Raw genomic sequence first — 19,822 nt, 5'->3', positions numbered from 1 at the left:
CTCGTCTTCAGTGAAACAGCTATCATTAGCCTTTGACCAAGAAACTGTCCAACTGACAGTTGCTGCCTTTTAGCATGAAAATCTTTTATAGCTACCAGACTGTATGAGGTAATTGTTTTAAATTTCATTTCATTCAATTTCAAATCTCATTGATTCACTGGCAAAAATACTTTTCGTTTCCTACTTTCCACATGTTAGCGTTTGACTGCATTTTGGCAGCAGTGTTTCTGGACAGCACCAAATGCACAGAGCATATTCTTCCTCTCCAGGTTGCTTTACATTTATTTGTACAATTAAGATCTTTTAAACCTACACTTATATGCTTCTTTTTTAAAAAACCCCCCCAAAAACTAAGATGTTCAGAAATACTCTAAAGTGGTTCTAACACAAATTGCATTTATGCAGTTTGTGTTAGAACCACTTTAGCTCCAGTACAATAAAGTAGCCTTCATCTCAGTGTCAGGTCACGTGGAGCCACATGTGACAAACTTTCAAACAGTCTGTTTGTAATTAGAACTTCATTTTATTTTGCTCTGTAATTTGCATTGCTATTAACGGGCTGCTGCAAAGCACTGCTGCTGTAGAAAAAAGTGAAGATAAAAAGGTCACTTTGTTTTTAAACATCTGTAAAAATAAATAAATAAAATCAAACACATTTTAATCATTGTAACAAATCTAAAATAAGTGCATCTGTGATGACTTCCATCAGAGTATTAGAAACCCCTGTGCAGTGCTGTTTGGTGTGTTACCTGAAGCATCTATCCAAAGTGGCTCTTTTCCACTTTATAATGCAAACATAATATAAAGTCCAGTCAACTGACAAAAAAACCTCCAGTCAGATGAGGATTTGGTTTGACTACCCTTTGGTGCCAGGTGTTTTCCTACAAAGGACCATCTGGAAAATTGTCCTTGAAAATGGAAAAGGGCATGCAATATCTGACAGGTGACTAAATGAACCAGCTGTCTATTACTGTCCACCACAGACTAACTTCAACCTACTGGATCAATGAAACACAAAACACAGGAAGCACTGAAAGGGAAAAACAAGCTGCAGTCTGAGGGGCTTTGAAAGTAAGCAAATTACGAGTCAAGTATGCCAATTTACCCAAACCATCTGTGGTTTGTCTGTAAGCTCACAGCTTTAAGACTGGCAAATCTCGCATGATTATGATGTCATATATCTTCTAAAAAACAAAAACGAAACAACTGGTTTGCAAAGTAAAAGTCTTTACATTTACTGTAACAGCAACCAATTACATCTTTGCACCGTTTTCGATGTCGCAACTATTTTTCCCCAGCTGGGGACAAAATGAGGATCAAAGCGTGCATTAGAGCGCTCAATACTGGACAAATAAAACTGGTTTTTTCCACATCACTTTCCTTTGACCATATCAAAAAGAAACACAGAAAGTTATAAGCCAAAAGTTGAAACGCAGGAAATACCAAGAACCAGTGAGAAGGAGCACGAGAGGTTACGTTTTCCTCAACAGCAGAAGCCGGATTTTAACACAGCTGATTTAAGACCAAAAGCATTACAGAAATGACTTGAACAGAGCCACGCATTAAATCTAATGCTGCTTCATATACCTTTTTTCTTTCTCCTTTCTTCTCAGCAAATGTCTTAATCTATGAATTAAAAATGGGGCCTTAAATCCATTACAGACCTCCCTCACTTCCTCAGACTCACTGCCTCTGGAGAAGTCAAAGAGCTTTCTTATTAAGACAGATAAGGGGAAGGAGGGGTGAGCGAAAAGAGAAGAAGAAAGTCGGGGAAAAAGAAAGAAGGGGTCTGTGAAAATTCATTATTTCTTACTGGATTAAGACCAGTTCGAAATGGATTATGTGTATGTGTGCATATGTGTGTGTTCATGCACGCATGTTACAAGGGAATTCATAGCTCGTGTCTGATCAGCAGGGCATTACTATTAGCTGCGACAGACCAAACTAATAACGGCAGAATAAAAATGATAGAGAAGTGAAGAGTGACCTTCATTGGAAAATGTGAGCTTTAAGTGACAGGATGAGACCTGCAGTGGCAGTGAGGCACTGGGGTTAAGCATATATATATATATATCTATGCTCATCCCTCACTCCCAAAAGCTGTCGAGTTCTTCAAAATAATTTGGATTTGTGTAGCTTTAAACAACTCTACTGGAAAATTGGAGCTCAACTGGCAGACTTTGACTGCCCTGCCATCTCTATCCAGTCTTTATTTTCTTCTGTGGCCTCAATTTAGAAAGGACCAATACAACAACAGATCAATGCTGAATAACAAGACAACAATAATAATCTGAACAATGAACTTTTCTACTGTACCGAGTCAAAGCATACCACAGAAGATGAGAATGCTCAAAAGAAAACATGTTTTATCAGCAATGTGCATGTAGAGCTGCAACTAACTGTTTTCACTATCAAATACACAACCTGTTTCCGCCTCACAGTTTAGTTTGTGCGACTGGTATTGTAACACCTTTACTAAACATCAGAGTCATACAGCGACACCGCATTCTTCAATTTTTTAGTGTTAAAAGAGCCCACTGGGTTTAACAGAAACATTATGGCTCTGGTAAACTATTAAAAAAGGTCTCTTTGACAGCAAGTAAAACAATGAAAACACTCTTAATAAAACCAACAAATGACCAAACCATCACGTTCATGTTCTTCTCCCAGCTGAAGAACTGAAAACCCTGAAGGAATAGAACAACTCTGCTGTTGTATACCGAGTGCTGATCGGATACCCACAGAGTGTGGGCAAAGTAGTCATGAACTCTGAAATTTTTAAATGCAGATTTATAAATAATAGTGAAGTACTAGGTGTGTGCTACTCTATGACCATATTGCTTTATGTGCCACCGCTGGCTTTTTGCAAGCTGTTTATGTGTGTTTGCTACTCTCTCCCGTCCCTCTGCTGCATTTTTGCATAACACATTTGTTCCTATGGACATATTTTTCTTTTTCTACTGTCAGATAACAATTGACAATGAAATGTTGACTTTAACAAGGTCCATTAACTACCAAGCCGCTGCCTTGCACCGCTGAAATTGGGATTTTGGGAAGTGCAATGCTGACTGACAAAATCTACATTCACATTATGTTAAAAACAAAGACTGTGCTGAGAATCTAGCTGTATTTACACGTTATCAAGTTAGAAGTCACTGAATGTCTCATTGAACACTGTGCTGTGTGGAGTATAGTATACCATTGCCTAACTGTGTGATATTTAAATGGTATCATACGCAATCTTTAATTCAACTTTAGTTATTTTATTGCAAACAAATGACTGACTAACTAATGACTAATGAAAATACAAGTAATGTTACAATTTATGTTGATGGTAAGTTAGAAAAGAAGATACTTTAGGAGTTATTTGGACTTATTTCCCAAAGATTCATAAAGACGCTTATTATAAAATATTTTCTTGATTTTATTTTTCTATATCTCGAAAACTCATCAAGCCAAATTAATTCTTTTTGGAGCTTATTTTACGCAGCCTGACACAGAAATGACTCGACTGGCATTTTGTTGTTTTGATAACTTTGTCACAGAACAGAAAATTCATTCCTTTGCAAAACTTCTTCTCGCTAAATTCTTACCTGCTTCTGATTTAATGCATCTTTGTGACATCGTCCTTGTATCTTTGACTATTTATTTTAATTATATGATGTTTTAACAGCCCTGTTTTCTTATGTTTACTGTTCACTTAATGGGCATTTATTCTTGAAATAACTATTGTTAAAACATTAAGTTTTAATGAATAAAATGTGACACATGGAAGGCTAAATTATTCCACAGGGCGACTGTTGTGACAATTTTCATGAGATATCAAATAAAACATGTTACATGTAAATTAAAATAAGAAAGCGCGAATAAAAGAGGGCTTACCAGTGACATTGACATAGACTGTCGTGAAGGCAGCTAGTGGTACAGCAGCAACATTCTGAGCTCGAACCCTCAGCATGAAGTTCTTGGTGGTCTCATAGTCCAGGGGCTCTGCCACCAGGATAGATGCCGAACCATCCTCTCGGTTGGGGGTCAAGTAAAAACGAACTGGCATGTTGGTCTCTGGGACCATGCCATCCTCCAAATTATAAGTTACTCTGGGATCTCCAAGAGGTGAAGTTGCTTTGATGGTCTTTTTGGAACAAAGATAAGAAAAGAGGGAAAGAATAAAGGCAAAATATCAAAACAATGGGATACCTCACTGTCTGTCTGCTTGACATCACCGCAGAGGGGCTGTCACATAAATATTAAAATCTCCACAGAAGGAAGTTTACTGTAGCCTTCATCCATGTCTGGGAAAGACGGTCTTTGAAATGGTCAAAGTCCACTAGTGGCTCCTCAGAAAACTCAGTAAACTGCACAATAAATTATGTAATGAACAATTTTTTTTCTTCTTTTACCCATTAGATAAAGTGTCACTATAAATGAGTTACTCTGACTCCCTGGAAGTTGTCTTACCAAATAAACGACTGAATTCACATTTAATACCCACAGCAAGGTTTGGGTAATTATTTGCCTCCATGTGTCGTTCTCATTTTCTCATATTTGGAAGTCACCCATAACGATTCTACCTGAGAGATGACCAACAGCACAAAAATCCAGAAAACCATCAGCAATTTGCATTTGGCAAATTTTTTACATGTTTCCAATTATGAACTCTGAGAGCTGGAAAAATGCTAAATTCCAGCAGTGACCCTCAGGACAGGAAGGGAAGTGTAAAGAGCTACTGCTGAGCTTCAATTGAAGTGTGCATTACAAATAGGGGAAAAACGATCTGCCCAAATGGAAAAAAAAGCATTTTACAGCCCATAATAATGAACACTAAAATAATAGAAAGTCTCAAACTGTTAGACTAGACAACAACCCGCTGAAATCTTGTGGGATGAAAGGGAAACACACTCTGCACTTCATTCTGCTTTCTCCATAAACTAATTAAGGAGAAACTATTCAAAGCTGATGCCACATACACCCCAATTAAAATCAAAAATGCCATCTCGGGCACGATGCGGCTTGCCTATGGGTGACCTAGCTGTATCCATTCAACCTGCAGAGCATGGCAGCTACAATAATGAGACACCCTGCGAGGCATGCGGAACTAGCAAACATGTCTGACTACTATATGCCCCGATTTAGGACACAAAAACTCAAAATGTCCATGGTAGAGATTTAACAACCCACCGAGAGTCATTTTATCTTTGCTCAGCGGTCAAATCAACACTGATCTGCCATCTCGATTTATACTCCAGACCGCAGGGACCGCGCTCTGTATGCCTGCCTTCATCAGCATCTCGAACAAACACAATTAAACACACACAGTGCCGTATAAAGTATTCTCCCATGTCTTTTTATTTCGACCCTTTGAGTTTAAATATTCATCATAAACTTTAATGGATTAAACTGCTTTCAAGAGAGTCTTAGAAAATACTGTTAATGGCATGAAGAGCCATGTCCATAAATAACAAAGTGCCGTTGACAGGATACATCCGAACCACACAAGCAATGAATCAACAGATTTAAGGGTCTTTTTGAATGTCTGCATTTTTCTGTAGCAGTGGTTCCTAAACCTGTAGCTCCACTGGCATCCCACACACTTCCTACACAGTTACACTCTTTTGTTGTTGCTCGCCATTAAGACCGACTGAATGCCTTAAAAACACATCAAAGCTGTAATAAGATTGTGAGGGAAGACCGACACAAAACGGGCCTCTGCTCTTCTCTTCAGACACGTTTGAAAATAAGGCGTTTAGGAAGGGATAACATCGGGATTAACATGCAACAAACATCTTTGGTCAGCAATAATCCACAAACTTTGCATAATATGTTTTTGAGCTTGATGCCACGATGCCAAACAATGATTTTCTTTTATGATGTTTCATAGTCTGTACAATCTTTTATCTTTATTTTTACTAAAATCGGGCCTTTTTTCTCCAGTTTCTGCAGTTTATACTTGTGCATAAAAGCAGTATTTCCACATAACTCCTTTATTATTGAAGACCAAAGTAAAAAGCCCGCTGAGAAAATACCAACTAAAACTTTTTGAAAAAAAAAATTGTTTCCATGAAAAATGGATTACAATGTAGCAGGGCTTTGTGTACAGAAAGAATCTGAGAACACTAGCATTATCCGTGTGATAATTGCCCCCGAAAACGAGCAGGAACAGCCCGACTGCCAACCAGACACTAGATGAGTTTAAAACAAAAAAAAGACAAAAAACAAAATGTTGAATTTTAAAATCAAAGTAAGTACTCCTTCAAACAAAGAAAAATAAAATTATTAACGTATAAATTTGGATTCATGGCATGTCAAGTGCATCTTTTACATACATGTACATATCCCACTTCACATGTACTTGACATAAATACAAAAAGTACCCACTTGTTCATATATATAAAAACATACTGTGTAAGTACTGATATCTAATCTATTTGTATGGTCTGGAGGAAGAGTGCACACTATCACAAAGTAAAGCCAACCAAAAAGTTGGTGGTTCAAAGCCTGACTCCTCCGTTCTGCATGTCTCCTTCGGCATCCATCAGAATGAGTGTGTGTGTGTGTGTGTGTGTGTGTGTGTGAGTGTGTGTGTGTGTGTCTAGAGGCATAGAATAAAAGCTCAGTATGAATACATGTGTGATAAAGCGTGTAGTAGAAAGTGCTTTTATTATTCAGTAAGAGTAGAAAACGATAAAACTATATAAAAGCCAGTCCATTACTTTTTAGCGATTAGATTACATAGTATCAACTAATTTATTTTGCATATTGTATATCTGGTTATCTGGTCAATTACTATAGCTTCATTCATTAAATCTCTTTCAAGTTTAATGCTGCAACTCTTTATTTCAGTGCATTCTTTCACCTCAAATAAAGACAACCATCTCTTTAACATTTATTTTTTGATTCAAGTTGTCTTTTGTAGGAAGTGCATGACACAGCTACACACATTCACATCTCAAGAAGTCAAGGGCATTTTATTGGTGGTAATGAGGGAGGGGCAAAGACTGCATTCCCCATTCAGGTTTATCCACACTGGTTGAAGAGCAGAGCACACTTCTCCAAGCTTTTGGCCGATTTATCTGTTGTGCTGTACCAGAGACTAGAAAGAGAGATCATGTTTCTCCAATATTAGCTTCTCTTCACCTCTTCATCTTTACCTTACATATAGAGAGCCCCAAAGCAACTGGTGAGAATTGCTAATGTATAAATAAATTTGCACTGAACTGAATTCAAACCTCTATGTTTCTGTGCAACCCCAGAGCAACATACCACGATGGGTGTGTCCCGGACGGTGTTTTCTGGTATGACTACATTGTAGTTGTCTTTTTCCCACTGTGGAGGCTGGTTCTTCACATTAGTGATGGTAACAGCCAGCTCCACTGAACTGCTCCTGTTTCCCCCATCTGTAGCCACAATGTCTCTGGTGATGTAGGTCCTCTGTGGAAAGAAGTCCACACAGACAAAAAGAGGAGAAGGGGGAGAGAAAGTCACAAGATGTTGTATTCAGTGTGACCGAGGGGTGCGTAATTGCAGCTTCCTTAAAGATGGAAGAACAATGTGAAACTAGATCAAACTGATTTCGGCAACCAATCCATTTTCCACACTTCAGTGCAGGATGAAATCGACTGTAAGCTGCATTCGGGTAAACATACTTAAAGATAAGTGTATTGATTGAAGGGCATGGCTCATTGTCGAGCTACGGAGGGGAATGGAGTTTTGCAACCCTTACAAGAGCAATTAGCTTTATCCACTGCAATCAGAGGAAATGATCTGTTCTGGTAAGTAAAGAGAAAAAAACTTAACAAAGACTGTAACCCCAGTGTGAATGAGCTGTCATTATTTGGGGAAGTTTTGTCCAGAGCCTCGTGGTTTATGAACCAAGTTGTGGATGTTATGGACAAGTTGTAATACTTCAAAGAAATTTCATATTTCTGAGTGAAATAAAAGCTTTTCCAATAGCAATATTTATTGCAGTTACAAAAAAAGCTTTTTATTTCAATCTTTGCTCTCAGCAATTAAGACACAGAGGCTGTCATGTTGGCAAAGGATGAAGTAAGCATGTAGGCATTGCCTGGATCTGTTCATTTGTACTCATTAGTGGAAAAAAAAGTTTTTATTTTCAAACAGGGCCATGTTCTGGCGAACAATCCAGTGAAACCAAAAATACTGGCTTGGTTCCAGAGGTCAGTATAAGATGCAAGGTGCAGAGGATACAAACATTCATTCATCTTGGCACTGGAAGATGGTGCGCCGCTGATTTTGGGGCTTTTATCACTACAGCACTCATCTGAGGTGCAGACTTGTTTTGCACAGGCTACGTGGCAATTTCCTCTATTGCTTGTTCATGTTCCCACCAAGATTGTTTTTCTTGTTGGCAGTGAAGCAGGCAGAAGCAGTGAAGTGAGAGAAATAACAGAAATTCTCCTGCAGGCAAAGAAAAAGGCCTTAGTGAAGACATTATCACATTCGCAGGCTGCGGTCTGCTGCTGGCCACAGGACTTCTGCCCCCTCACGGTCAAAAAATAAAGGGCTGGAATGCAAATGTACTTGGATACTAGGAGAAGTATCTTAGTTTGGTTAACATCTGAAGTTCCCTGCTGCCTTTTTTTATAGCTCTCCAGTAGAATTATTAAAGGAAGTCTCACAATTTCAGAGTTTTTCTATCATTTAGAAAAGCTTGAGCTTGAAGCTCCAAGGAATCCTACAAGATAAATAGCTGCATAGATTATCCATATGTTTGCTATGCATCTGGAATCTCATTATGGACTTCCATAGGAACTGTAAACTGTATGAGTTAAGCCTTTTTTAAAAAAAAAAAGCGAATTGTATCCAGAACATAGCTAAAGTGTACCTGCGAGATGGGTTGGTTAACGTACACCCAGCCTGTCAGTGGGTTGACCCTTAGGTACTCTGGCTGCTCATTAGACATGGAGTATGTGATGGCTGCATTGGTCCCAAAGTCATCGTCATGAGCCGCCACCCGTAAGAAACTAGTTCCAATCATAGTATCCTCACGGAGGAAGTCTGTAGGAGAAGAATAAGAAGAAGAGTGCTTTGCAATTCAGTGGCTCAAGAGACCTTAATTTGTAGTCTTTGATATTGCATCCATCAGCACAGAGGGCAAGAGAGAAACTTGAACTTGAAACAATAACAAAAACAATAAAAAATGTAGACAAACTTTAGTAAACAAAAACTAATTAAGAAAGGAATTCAGCAATTTGACAACAAATATGAGGCTTAAACAACGAACAACAGAAAGCAGAAAACAAAGACAACAGAAATTCCCCAGTGACATGAAAAACTGAATACATGAGCAATTAGTAAAGAGCTCCAATTCTGAGTAGCAGTATCTCTGTAATACTAAAAATTCTGCCATCATAGGAATACTAAGACCAACACTGTTAGCTCATTAGCGTCAGTTTTTCTTGTCAAAATAGGGAGAATGCTTTTTTTTTTTTAAAAAATATTGTTTTTAATCTATATGCATGTGCTTTCATTCTGTGATGCAGCAGGTGGAGCTAATATCTACTGACACTCGTATCTGATGTTCTCAAACTTGGGACTGTTGTCATTCTGGTCCAGAATGAGAATGTTCAGCTGACAAATGCCAATCAGTGGGTCAGCCGCCTGGTCAGTGGCAGTCACTGTCACTGCGTACTCCCTTTGACGTTCGCGGTCAAATTTCCTGGCCGTCACAATTATTCCTAGAAAGACAGAGATAACAAGGTCGATCAGATAGCTGAATCATAGCAAACACTGCTTGGTCTCGTGTCCCCCAGAGTACTTGTAATTTAACACTAAAATGATTGCCTCTGCCTGCCTCGAAGCTAAACTTTAAACACAGTAGGGAAGATGAGAGGCACATTATGAAAGAAAATGAGACTTTTTCAAAAGTAGTTATCGTCAAGTCCAGAGAGAATTGTCTTTATTATTTATTTTAGAAATGATTTTGAGCAACGTCATTTACAATATCTCACGCTCCACTGTTGCTACTGAATAAAAAGCTCCATAATATATAAACATATTAATGCATGATAACTTTTAGCTCAACTACAGGTAAAGCTGCACAACAATTCAGTCCAATCTGCAGATACTATTTTTTATATATAATAAATCAAGCTGAAATATGCCTGAAATAAGCTTAATAATCAAAAACCCAAAGTGGCTCATGTCCAGCACTTTTTCCATTTATTCACTGCACAATATCGAACACAGACTGACAGACTGAAAGGAACACAGCAGTAAAATATTATCCACGTGGGAGGAATGCATATGTGTTGTTCTGTATGTGTATGTGTGTGCAAACGAGTGCTTGTGTGTTTCCTTACCGGTTTCTGGGTGTATACTAAATGCAGGCACAGTAGAGTCTTTGTGCATGAAGCCATATGTGACCCTGCCATTGGAACCTTCGTCAGCATCCACAGCATGAACCTGCAGAACAAATGTCCCCGCTGGCTGGTTCTCCAGGACGGATGTGCTCTCACGGTACTGCTGACACTGAGAATGAGTGAGGCAGGGAGGACAGGTGGGAGGAAGAGAAGACCACAGGAGTGGAAGTGTGAAGAAACTTCAATCAATACGCCATTCCATCCAAACAGTCAGCAAAAGTGTGTGGGAAGTTAAATGTTGAAAGGACAGATTTAAAATTACTACAGTAGTCTTTTACTGGGGGGACAAAAAGTGTAATGTTGAAAATAACCATAGGAAGTGGGAAGCCTGTGCCCAGCAAGTTTTCTTTTTCTAACCTGTTTAAAGCGGAAGTGGTTGATACCGGGGTCGTGGAACAAATCTCAGACGCTATTAGGCAAACGCTCTCAAAAGCAGTTTAGCAATGTGTCCATTGTTGCTTTTGTATTTTGAAAAAGGTTAATTTTTCTGGTGTACAGTGAGCATGTTTACTGGTAAGAGCCTTCAGCAGCGTCCAAGGAAACAGAAAACACAAAACATTTTCATATACAGAGAACCCAGCACTCCCACCATGTGTGGATCACCCCCTGAAAGCTTCGTAGTGACCAACGGCAGGTGTGCGCTAGGCACAATGTGAATAGAAAAAAGTGTTTTAAATGCTCTGTGGGCCTGACAGTCTGACCCTTGAGAACAAATTCATGGTGGGGTGAAAAAACCAAAACACCAGTGGGTTCTGGGGAAGAAATGCCATCATGCTGCTAATCTGAAATGGAATTCCTTGGGCTTGGACACTGGACTCATGCACTAAAGACTTTCAGGGAACAAGCAATCAAAAGATGTCTGTGTAGGTTCTCAGCCATCCAGGTCATGGTAGTCTAAGTTGCTTTCTTTCTAAGCTCTTTAGAGTAAGTTACAATAAAGGTTTACATTCACTGGCTTGAATGTCATGATTATTTAGGACTTCTTCGGGTTTCTTTGAACTTTTCTTTTTACAGGGTGAAATAATTGTTCAGCATGCATCCTTAATGACTTTAAGAAAACAAGAATTGGATGCACTTTAAACTTTGACTTTATTTTAGATTGTGTCTAGTTTAAAATGGGACAAAAGTATACATACAGGCTCAAATACGTACATACACCAATATTAATCTTTGGTTAAATGGCCTTTAGCAAGTCAAGCCTCAACTACATGCTTTTTGTAGCTATAAGCAAGCTATTGAGATAATCCTGCCTGAATATTTGACATTTGGTTGTCCATGTGGGTTGCTGAAAACTTGGTGAAACCTTCCAGCAGTTTTCAGACCATGGCAGGCTCGAGCCTTTGTGGCTCCTGGGTTGTTCCTGAACATCCAAACCATTTTCCTTTCATCTGAGGCTGACAGTTATGGTTTTCGTCCATATCTTGGTAAAGTGGTTACACATCCAAACAATTTGTACTGTTGAACAGTTGTTTGAGATTATGATCTTGGAATCTGCAGTTGTTTAGAAATGACTCAAAGAGACCTTCTATAATTCTTAATCTTCACTGAGTTCCATGGACGTTCCCATTGTTGAAAATCCCCCAAACTTGTGCAACTCATTAAAGATGTATGCTATAAAACCTTTCCACCTTGGAAAAAGAAGAGTTCAAAGAGATTAAAATTAGCCCCAGATTACCATGACATTGATGCCCACGATGAACGGATGTAAACTTCTGACAACAAATGTATAAGTCATAATATGAAAGACGGGTCAGTTTGACACCAAAGTTAATGTTTCCGTGCAAGCTTGAGATCAATGAAAAGAAATTGAGACAACACATGTGTAAGTGGTCCAAATAGGACTTCAGGATCGATGCAAACGTAGCAGAAATTCCGAGGGGAGGCATTCCCCCCCCTCTGTCCCCTTCTGGCCACCTGTGCCTCAATTTTATTTCACAACTTAGACATCCACATTATTCACACTCTCATAACACACACACACATATATATATATATATATATGGGGCCTTGAGGGTGACAACGTTAACGGCGTCCAGAGGACGGTCTGTGTATTCAACCCTACCTCTGGCGCCGGTGCCCACCTCTCAATTTTAAATCCATGTAGACATTGAGGGTTCTCGGGACGGGCTGTGCTAACACCTGCTGCTCTCTGGCAGCAGCACCATGCCCTCCCTTGTTTTAAATGCACTTTAGAACAACACGCAGCAACACTACACATGAGTGGGAGGAGGGAGGTATGGGGTCTTCACACCCCCCGTTCTCTACTAGCCATTGGGGCGGGGGGCTGGGAGGTGGTGTTGGCTGTCCGATTGGCCTCCCTGCTGCTGCGGAGCCTGGGGCGGTCTGCTTGCCTCCACCCCGGGGGAAAGGGTCACATCTCTTGGGTCTGGGTGCCGTTTCCCCCTCTGGGGGCGAGGGTACCTGGACCCGGGGCATAGAGTATGTTTGGGGAGTATGATTGTGTGTACATGTCTATGTATGTCTGTCCCTACGTTGGGTGAGTGCTGAGTGTTTGTATATGTGTGCATGAGGGTGGGAAAGCATGTTTATGTCTGTGTGTGCCTGTTTGTCTGTGTCTATATGTCAGGTCGGGTCTTAGACTCCACCTCCCTGGGTACTCCCAGGCCCTCCAAGTGTGGAGGCCTATCTCCCCTCAACACACTCCCTGCTGGTAACTGATGCCCTCAGGGGTTGGTGCATTGGTGGTTCTTGGTGTCCGGGGCTGGGCGCTCAGGTATGCACCAGCTCACTCCCGGTGGCTACTTGGCGGGCCCGGTGCCTGTCGCTCGGTCAGGCCTCTTCCGGGGCAAAGGGGGCCCTCGGGCCTCCGGCCTCGGGCCTGCAACTCGGTTCACTCTGGCACAGCTGGCTGCCGGCGGAGCCGGCGGGTACGCCGGTGCAGCCCCCTCTGGCTTCTGCTCCGTGGCTACTGGGTGACCCCCTCGTCTGGGGATCTCCTCAGCCCTTCCCAGGAAGGTGGCACGGATGCCCCTCCGGTGGTACTCCTTGGGCTCTCGCACTCTGGGGCCTCTGGATGTCTGGAGCCTGGATCTCCTCCATGCCTGCTTCATGCCCTGGGGGACGGGGCTATGGCCCTCCACACCCTCTAGCAGACCGTTACATGGGGAAACCTTTTGTATACAAGCGCGTTGATCCACACAGGTGTGCACACGGGTGTTCACTGTTCGTAGACATAAACTACACCTTTCTTAGCTGCTACTTCAAAGCACATTGTGCGCTGTCTGTCCTGCATGCTGCACAACAACTTTCAATATTTAGTATTTACTGATGTTCACACTTAGCTAGATTAACGTGATTGTGTTGTGTTTAGTATGTTGCTTTGTTTTTGTTTGTTTTTTTTTTTTTTGTTGCTTGTCTTCTCTTCTTTTTCTCTCAACAGGTGATCCAGGAGATTTTTTTTTTCTTTCCCTTTGTCTTTGTAAGTGCCCTTTCTCACTGTCTCTTTTCCCTTCTGTTTTTCTTTTCCTTCCTCTCTTTCTTTCTCCCTTTCCTATCCCCCAGTCATGTCTGTCCCATCTGTAACAACTGAAAATAAAATAAATAATAACAACAAAGTTTGATCAAATGGACCAATACGGCAATGCCATGATGATCCATTTGGCAGAATAAATCCATTTGGTATCCTTGTTGGTCTTCAGACAACAATTCTGACGGCTAAAGAACCAAATGGGACAGACAAAAAAGAAAAAAAAGAAGAAAAAAAATTCCGAGGGTGGTGTTTCAAGGTTTCAAAGGACTTTAGACCTTTAAGAGCAAAGAGGGAATTTTAATAAGGACTTTTTTTTGTTACAGTCACAGTAACAGAACTTTCTGATTGCACATCATCTGTGTGCCTGTGTGTTTGGAGCATCTTTTGAAAGAGAGATAATTTCTGCACCCCAAGTAAACTTGGCAAATGAACTGAACTACATCAAAGATGGACATAAAAATATTCAGAACATTGTACTTTCAATGTAGACAAGCTCCAACATTATATTTCTAAAGATTCTATTGTAATTGCTGTTGGATTCTCTCCACAGTACACTTCTCTTTTCCCAAGTTACAACATATAGATTCCCTGTCACACCTTGATGTTTTGCACTGAGGTCAAGGTAATGTGATTAGGAAAAAGAGGTAGGAGGTAATTTTTTGGACTATTCAACCATACGTCGTTAAAACAGAGATCTGAAAATAAAATAGAAGGCAACTAAACAGAAATCCACAGTTATGACATCCATGTCGGCACTATGAAAGCAATAATTCCCTGCAGATAAAACTGCCAAGAGGAACAGCAGAAGAGTTTGTGTATAACAGTTATGGCACTGTGTTTTTTTTCCTCTCAAAAATGCTTTTAGAGCCATGTCTTTTTGCTATAAAATGTGCAGGATCTGCTAAATATGAAAGAAAAACAGAGAATACACTTAAATTATGAATCATTTGCTGTCCTCGGTTTTAAGTGTTGGAGGATCTGGAGTTTCCCGAGGGAAGGGTGATATACTGTATATACCCAGGAAGTGAATATTTTAAAATTCAACTCTAAAACATTAACACTACTCCCTGTTTAACACCGCACGCATTCTTGGAGTCATCATAGAGATTTATTCAGTGCTGTCAGTTCTTTGTGTGTTGTAAGGTAGCTGCTCCCTGTTGGCTAGCTCAAAGATTTTGTTAATCACAGAACTTGTCAGACACATGAGGAGCTTTATTATCACAATTTAAGCACCATTTCTGCTTTGCTCAATTTATCTTTATTGTATCTTTTTCTGTGGTCTTTCAACTTTCTCTCTTATTCTTTATCCATCAGAAATTCTTATTTCTTTTTACCTGTTTCACTGGAGCATTGATGTTGATGTACTACAGAGACAGAGGAAAGAGAGAAATACCTTAGTGCTGCTGGTTGATGTGTTCCTTTGACACCTAATTAATTACAGGAGGGCTTTGTTAAAGTTGTCTCCTGTTACCTTTACTCCATGCCTACTCTCATTCTTTCTAGCTCATCTCCACTGCCACCCATTCTTCCATCATCCAGCTTTTTTTCATTGTTCTTCCAAATTTGTTCGCTTCTATAGATTGTATTGGGACTTTGAGGAAGATAAGAAGGTCTGGCTACAAGCATCTAATTTTTCAAAAGGGTCAAAGTGTCATTTGTTAAAAAGTTGTTAGCCGAGAAGAAACGAATCCTTAAGAGGTCAGATGAGAGACTTCGTATGGGAAAACACAAAAATAAGGCTAAACACAAAAAAGAGATGTCAAAATGTGCACTGAAATGTGCAACTTTTTTTTCTTTAGCTTTTTCGAACTACCACGATTTATTGTGAGTGACAAGCAGGCTCTGTTTGCTCACGAGGAAATGAGATACAAATAGGTCAAAAAATCACTGAAAAGGAAGATTTGGTTACAAAAACAAACCCAACAGCCTGTAGAGGTGAGTCAGTTTATTCATCAAATGCAAGCAGCAGCGAAGCCTTCTGCTATGCCTGACCGGCTGTCGGGCCACCCTACATTTTTAGCTAAGATGTAGACATTTGTATTTGAGAAATCAGAATTAGGTTAGTCGTGAACCACTACTTGTGAATGGCCATCGTTTAAGACCATACTGTGAGACCTTCGTAACAGGACTTGGTGTTGAACACCTTTTTTCTCCAGACTTTTGCTTCAGGAGCTCAGCTTAGATAATTGTCATTGGTTTTCCTTTTCCCTCAGTGTTTAGGAAGATAAGGTGTGTTTTCCGTATCATGTATCATAATGGCATGCTCTCATTAGTTCATGACATGTGCGATGCTGTTTAGAAACATAGTTTCTGTTGCATTTACGTGAGGTTTCAGCTATGTAAATACATGTAACATGTATACTTCAGAATATCACAATATAATAAGTAACTGTAATGATCATAAGAATAAAACTGTTTTAAACCTTATGTGTCCTCAGCTCTGAAGCTAATGAACTGCCTCTCTGAACCTCTTTGGGGAGTAAAAAGAGTCGGAGAGTCACAGAATATGTCACATTTATGTTTCTCCAAGATCTGGGAAATGGCAGGCTACAATAACTTGGGGGTTGCCTAAACATTGAGTTTGGAGAATAACCTCTGGGTGACATAAGTTACAGCACTCCTCCCCTCACCTGTTTAGTAAAGACAGAAAAAGAAGCACAGGCAAAAGCAGCCGAAACAAGCTTCCTGTGTGGCAAGGAAGTACAACTGTGGGATAAACCACTCACACTTTTTGATTTCTCTGTTTCAATGTGGAGTCCATATTTAAGCTACTAAATAAGTACTGACCAAGAAGGCAAGGCATTGGCCATCGAGGACTGGATGAATATAAAAGCACATGCTAAATTCTGTAATGACATTAAAGGAAATAAAACTGCAGTACTGACATGAAGACTATCGATGTGGCAGACTTCTTCCTTTGAGCTTCTGCTCCTTTACAATAAAAGGAGACAGTGGAGGTGTGGGCAGTAGGAAGAGAGAGACTTGGGATATAGCAGGAAAAAGTGGAAGACTTAGTGTGCTGCTGCGTGACCCAGCAGAAGCGTAGAACAGGTGGGTGGGTGAATAGATGACAGTGGGATGGGATTTGGTATGTGCTTACAGAGGAAAAAGTTGCTGAATCAGCACTTTCAAAGTTGGCTGGTTGGCTGGTTGTTTTTGATCACGCTGCTCCAGAGTTCCTTTTTTTTATTGTTGTTTTTAAAACCGTGCCCTTTGAGACATGCACTGTCCTGTGTTTTATTCAGTTTTACTCAATATGTTCTGCTTCTATAAAACACTGTATATGAGTGCAGATCAGAGAAGTACTAAAGCTTTAAAAATAAATCTAATCAGTTTATGTAACTTTATGCTCCTGGGAAATGCTGGAGCCTCCACTCTGTGAGATCTTGCTTCTATGTTTCACTACCTCTCTGCGTGCCTCTTGCTGCCTCTGTCTTGGTCCACTGATCCAGCCCCGAGTTCCACAGAGGCTACACCATGTCGTAAGATTGGGCATCAAAACAAGATAAAAGGGCCTTTCTGCTCCAGTGTCCTGCTGCTGGCTTCTAGTGACACAGGAACCACCAGCGAACCTCGGATGTCTTCACTAACTGAAACGCTAATGTACAGCAGGGTTTTTCCCAGAATTTCCTTTTATTTTTCTCTATTTCTAGACACTAAAATGTTTTTTTTCTGTGATCATTAATTTTTATTTGCTACATTTTATTTTCTTTTAACTCCAGGTTTGTGTGCTTTCATCATTTTAATTCTTTTTGACTTAGAAGAATCGTTTGGGGGCGTGTCTGGGGATTGTCTGTCCGTTGCACACAGCTTTCTGCCAGCAGGGAAAAAAGAATGAATCATAGACTTAGAGTACGGTATGATGCCTGGAGAAGATTCCTGAGAGAGACAATTGAGCATACAGTGCACATAAAAAAAAAAATGCCGACCAGGAATCCCTCTCTTCTTTTCTGTCTTCTCTCTTGGCTCTCATTTTGTCGCCTGTCCCTCTGTTTCTTCTTGAAGTGGAACGAAAAACGCCCCCACCCCCCACCCCCACCCATAAGAGAGTGAGCCAGGTTTATTCAGCATGGCCCCGCTCCTAATCTTGGCTCTCGATACCTCGAGGGGCTTGAAAAGTCATCCCATTTAAAACTGAAACATGGCTAGTAAAGTAAAAAAAAAGCAGGTGGAGACGTAGCACTTTGAGAGTGGCTCGGTCGGGATTTCTCCCACGTCCCTTGAAGCTTTAATTAAAAGACCATGATGATGTAGGAGAGAGATGAGAGAGCAGATATGAGGGTCAAGCTCACTAATCGCTCCTCCAGAGAGGAGAGATAGAGGCTAATGAATAGAGGAGATAGAAAGACAAAGACAGGGAAACAGGAGTGGAGGAGAGCTACAGGGGATAGGCAGGCGCAACAAGAAAAGAGTGAGACAGAGATATATTTAGGAGAAAGTAAAAGAAAGCCTTGCATGGCGACCAGCGTTTCTCCTGCCATTGTCCTAAGGGTAGTGGTGTGGTTTGGAAGAGCCCCTCCCACCGCTGTTATCAAACCAGTAGAAAGAGAAAGACTAAACAATATTTAATGAGGCGACTGTGGGTGAGGGATCATCTTACCTTCTCAAAGACAGGCTTGTTATTATTCACGTCGTCCACTCCAACTATGACCTGAGCCGTGGATGACAAGGCCTGAGGTCCGCCCGAGGCATTGTCATCCGTGGCTGTAACATTGAGGACATATTCAACACCCTGGAGTCGAGGTGGTGGGCTGGAGCGCAGCCGGATCAAGCCTGCAACCAAACATAAAAATGACAGTGGTTAACACACACACACACACACACACACACACTCACTCATTACACTCAGCTGGTTCAATTTTGAGTTTGAAAAAGTATATTGTCATTATAGCACCCAAACTGGTAACATGTTTGGTTTTTTTTTTTATTTATTTTTTCTCTCCTGGAGCTAAAATGTCATAAAATCTATTTGCATAATACATTAATTATACAAAAAAGGGCTACCACATATCAGGGAAGGTAATTAAGTTACTACACAACATGGCATGTTTGACAGCACGACAGGATTTAATGGACAGTACTTAATGCTTTTTTACCTATCACCTTTCCTCATTCCCTTTCCTTCTTTGCTTTCCTTTTCTTTCTTTGGCCTCTCCATTATGCACTACAAAAACCGGGGCTTATAAAAACTACAAGAACTTCTTCTGCTTCGTGCAATAGAAAAAACATTTTAGAGAGATGAGTTTCGGTCCAGTGTGGGTGAGACATTATTGTGCTCTGTCTCCATTACTTCACAGAACTAAACATTAAGACCACTTACAGTGCAAATAATTATATTGTAACAAAGACACACATCAAGGTCTCTGATGTGTTAGATGTTAAGCGAGCCATTGTTTGCTGGCATGAGTGGCCAAATCACTGTGGCAACTTTTTACTGGCAGTGAGTGAGAGCTATCAAATAGCAGTGATGGAATTTGTTTCAGGCTATAAATGAGCCTAAATGAGTGTAAACATATCATCTTATTAGCAACAACTATAAGTTAGCTTTCTTTTAGATTTTAATGCAAACTTAACAGAATAGATTTTACCAGGCTTACCCCAACTTTTGGGTTAACATTTCTAATACGATGTATAATGTCACACAGGTTTAAAATGATAATCGAGGCTGAACTGACAGAGAAACATTTTTGGAGACCAAACAAAGGCACCAAGTTTTTATGTTCCGTGTTTTGGGTGATACAGTGAAGCAGTTTAACACTTCAGCATACACAGATAAAATGTGCCAGCTTGACTGGAGGTAAACTCAAAAACATAAAAAAACAGTCTTAGGACAGACACATTTGAAAGTAACACTGAAAACCTTTAGGCGACACTTTAAAGACAAATTCTCTGTCTTTGTATTTGTTGCTTTCTCCCCCTACACAATCTGGAGTTGAGCAACCAAACTTGGCAC

At 40.3% G+C, this 19,822-nt stretch overlaps 1 protein-coding gene across 1 annotated transcript in view; it reads right to left on the bottom strand.

The window, feature by feature from the left end:
- LOC102078972 (neural-cadherin) overlaps positions 1–19,822 on the bottom strand; it is a 317,842-nt gene that overhangs the window by 167,321 nt on the left and 130,699 nt on the right. The window contains exons 8-13 of the mRNA XM_019361161.2: positions 18,470–18,642; positions 10,320–10,488; positions 9,525–9,695; positions 8,843–9,015; positions 7,261–7,428; positions 3,883–4,132 (exon numbers count right to left, since the gene is read on the bottom strand). Of these exons, the coding sequence (XP_019216706.1) occupies positions 3,883–4,132; positions 7,261–7,428; positions 8,843–9,015; positions 9,525–9,695; positions 10,320–10,488; positions 18,470–18,642 (1,104 nt within the window). The remainder of the gene's footprint in view (positions 1–3,882; positions 4,133–7,260; positions 7,429–8,842; positions 9,016–9,524; positions 9,696–10,319; positions 10,489–18,469; positions 18,643–19,822) is intronic.

This window comes from Oreochromis niloticus, linkage group LG1 (genome assembly GCF_001858045.2).
Source record: "Oreochromis niloticus isolate F11D_XX linkage group LG1, O_niloticus_UMD_NMBU, whole genome shotgun sequence".
In the NCBI taxonomy this organism is placed as follows: Eukaryota; Metazoa; Chordata; class Actinopteri; order Cichliformes; family Cichlidae; genus Oreochromis; species Oreochromis niloticus.
Note: the sequence above shows the minus strand (reverse complement) of the source record. Positions and strands in the feature narration are given on the sequence as shown.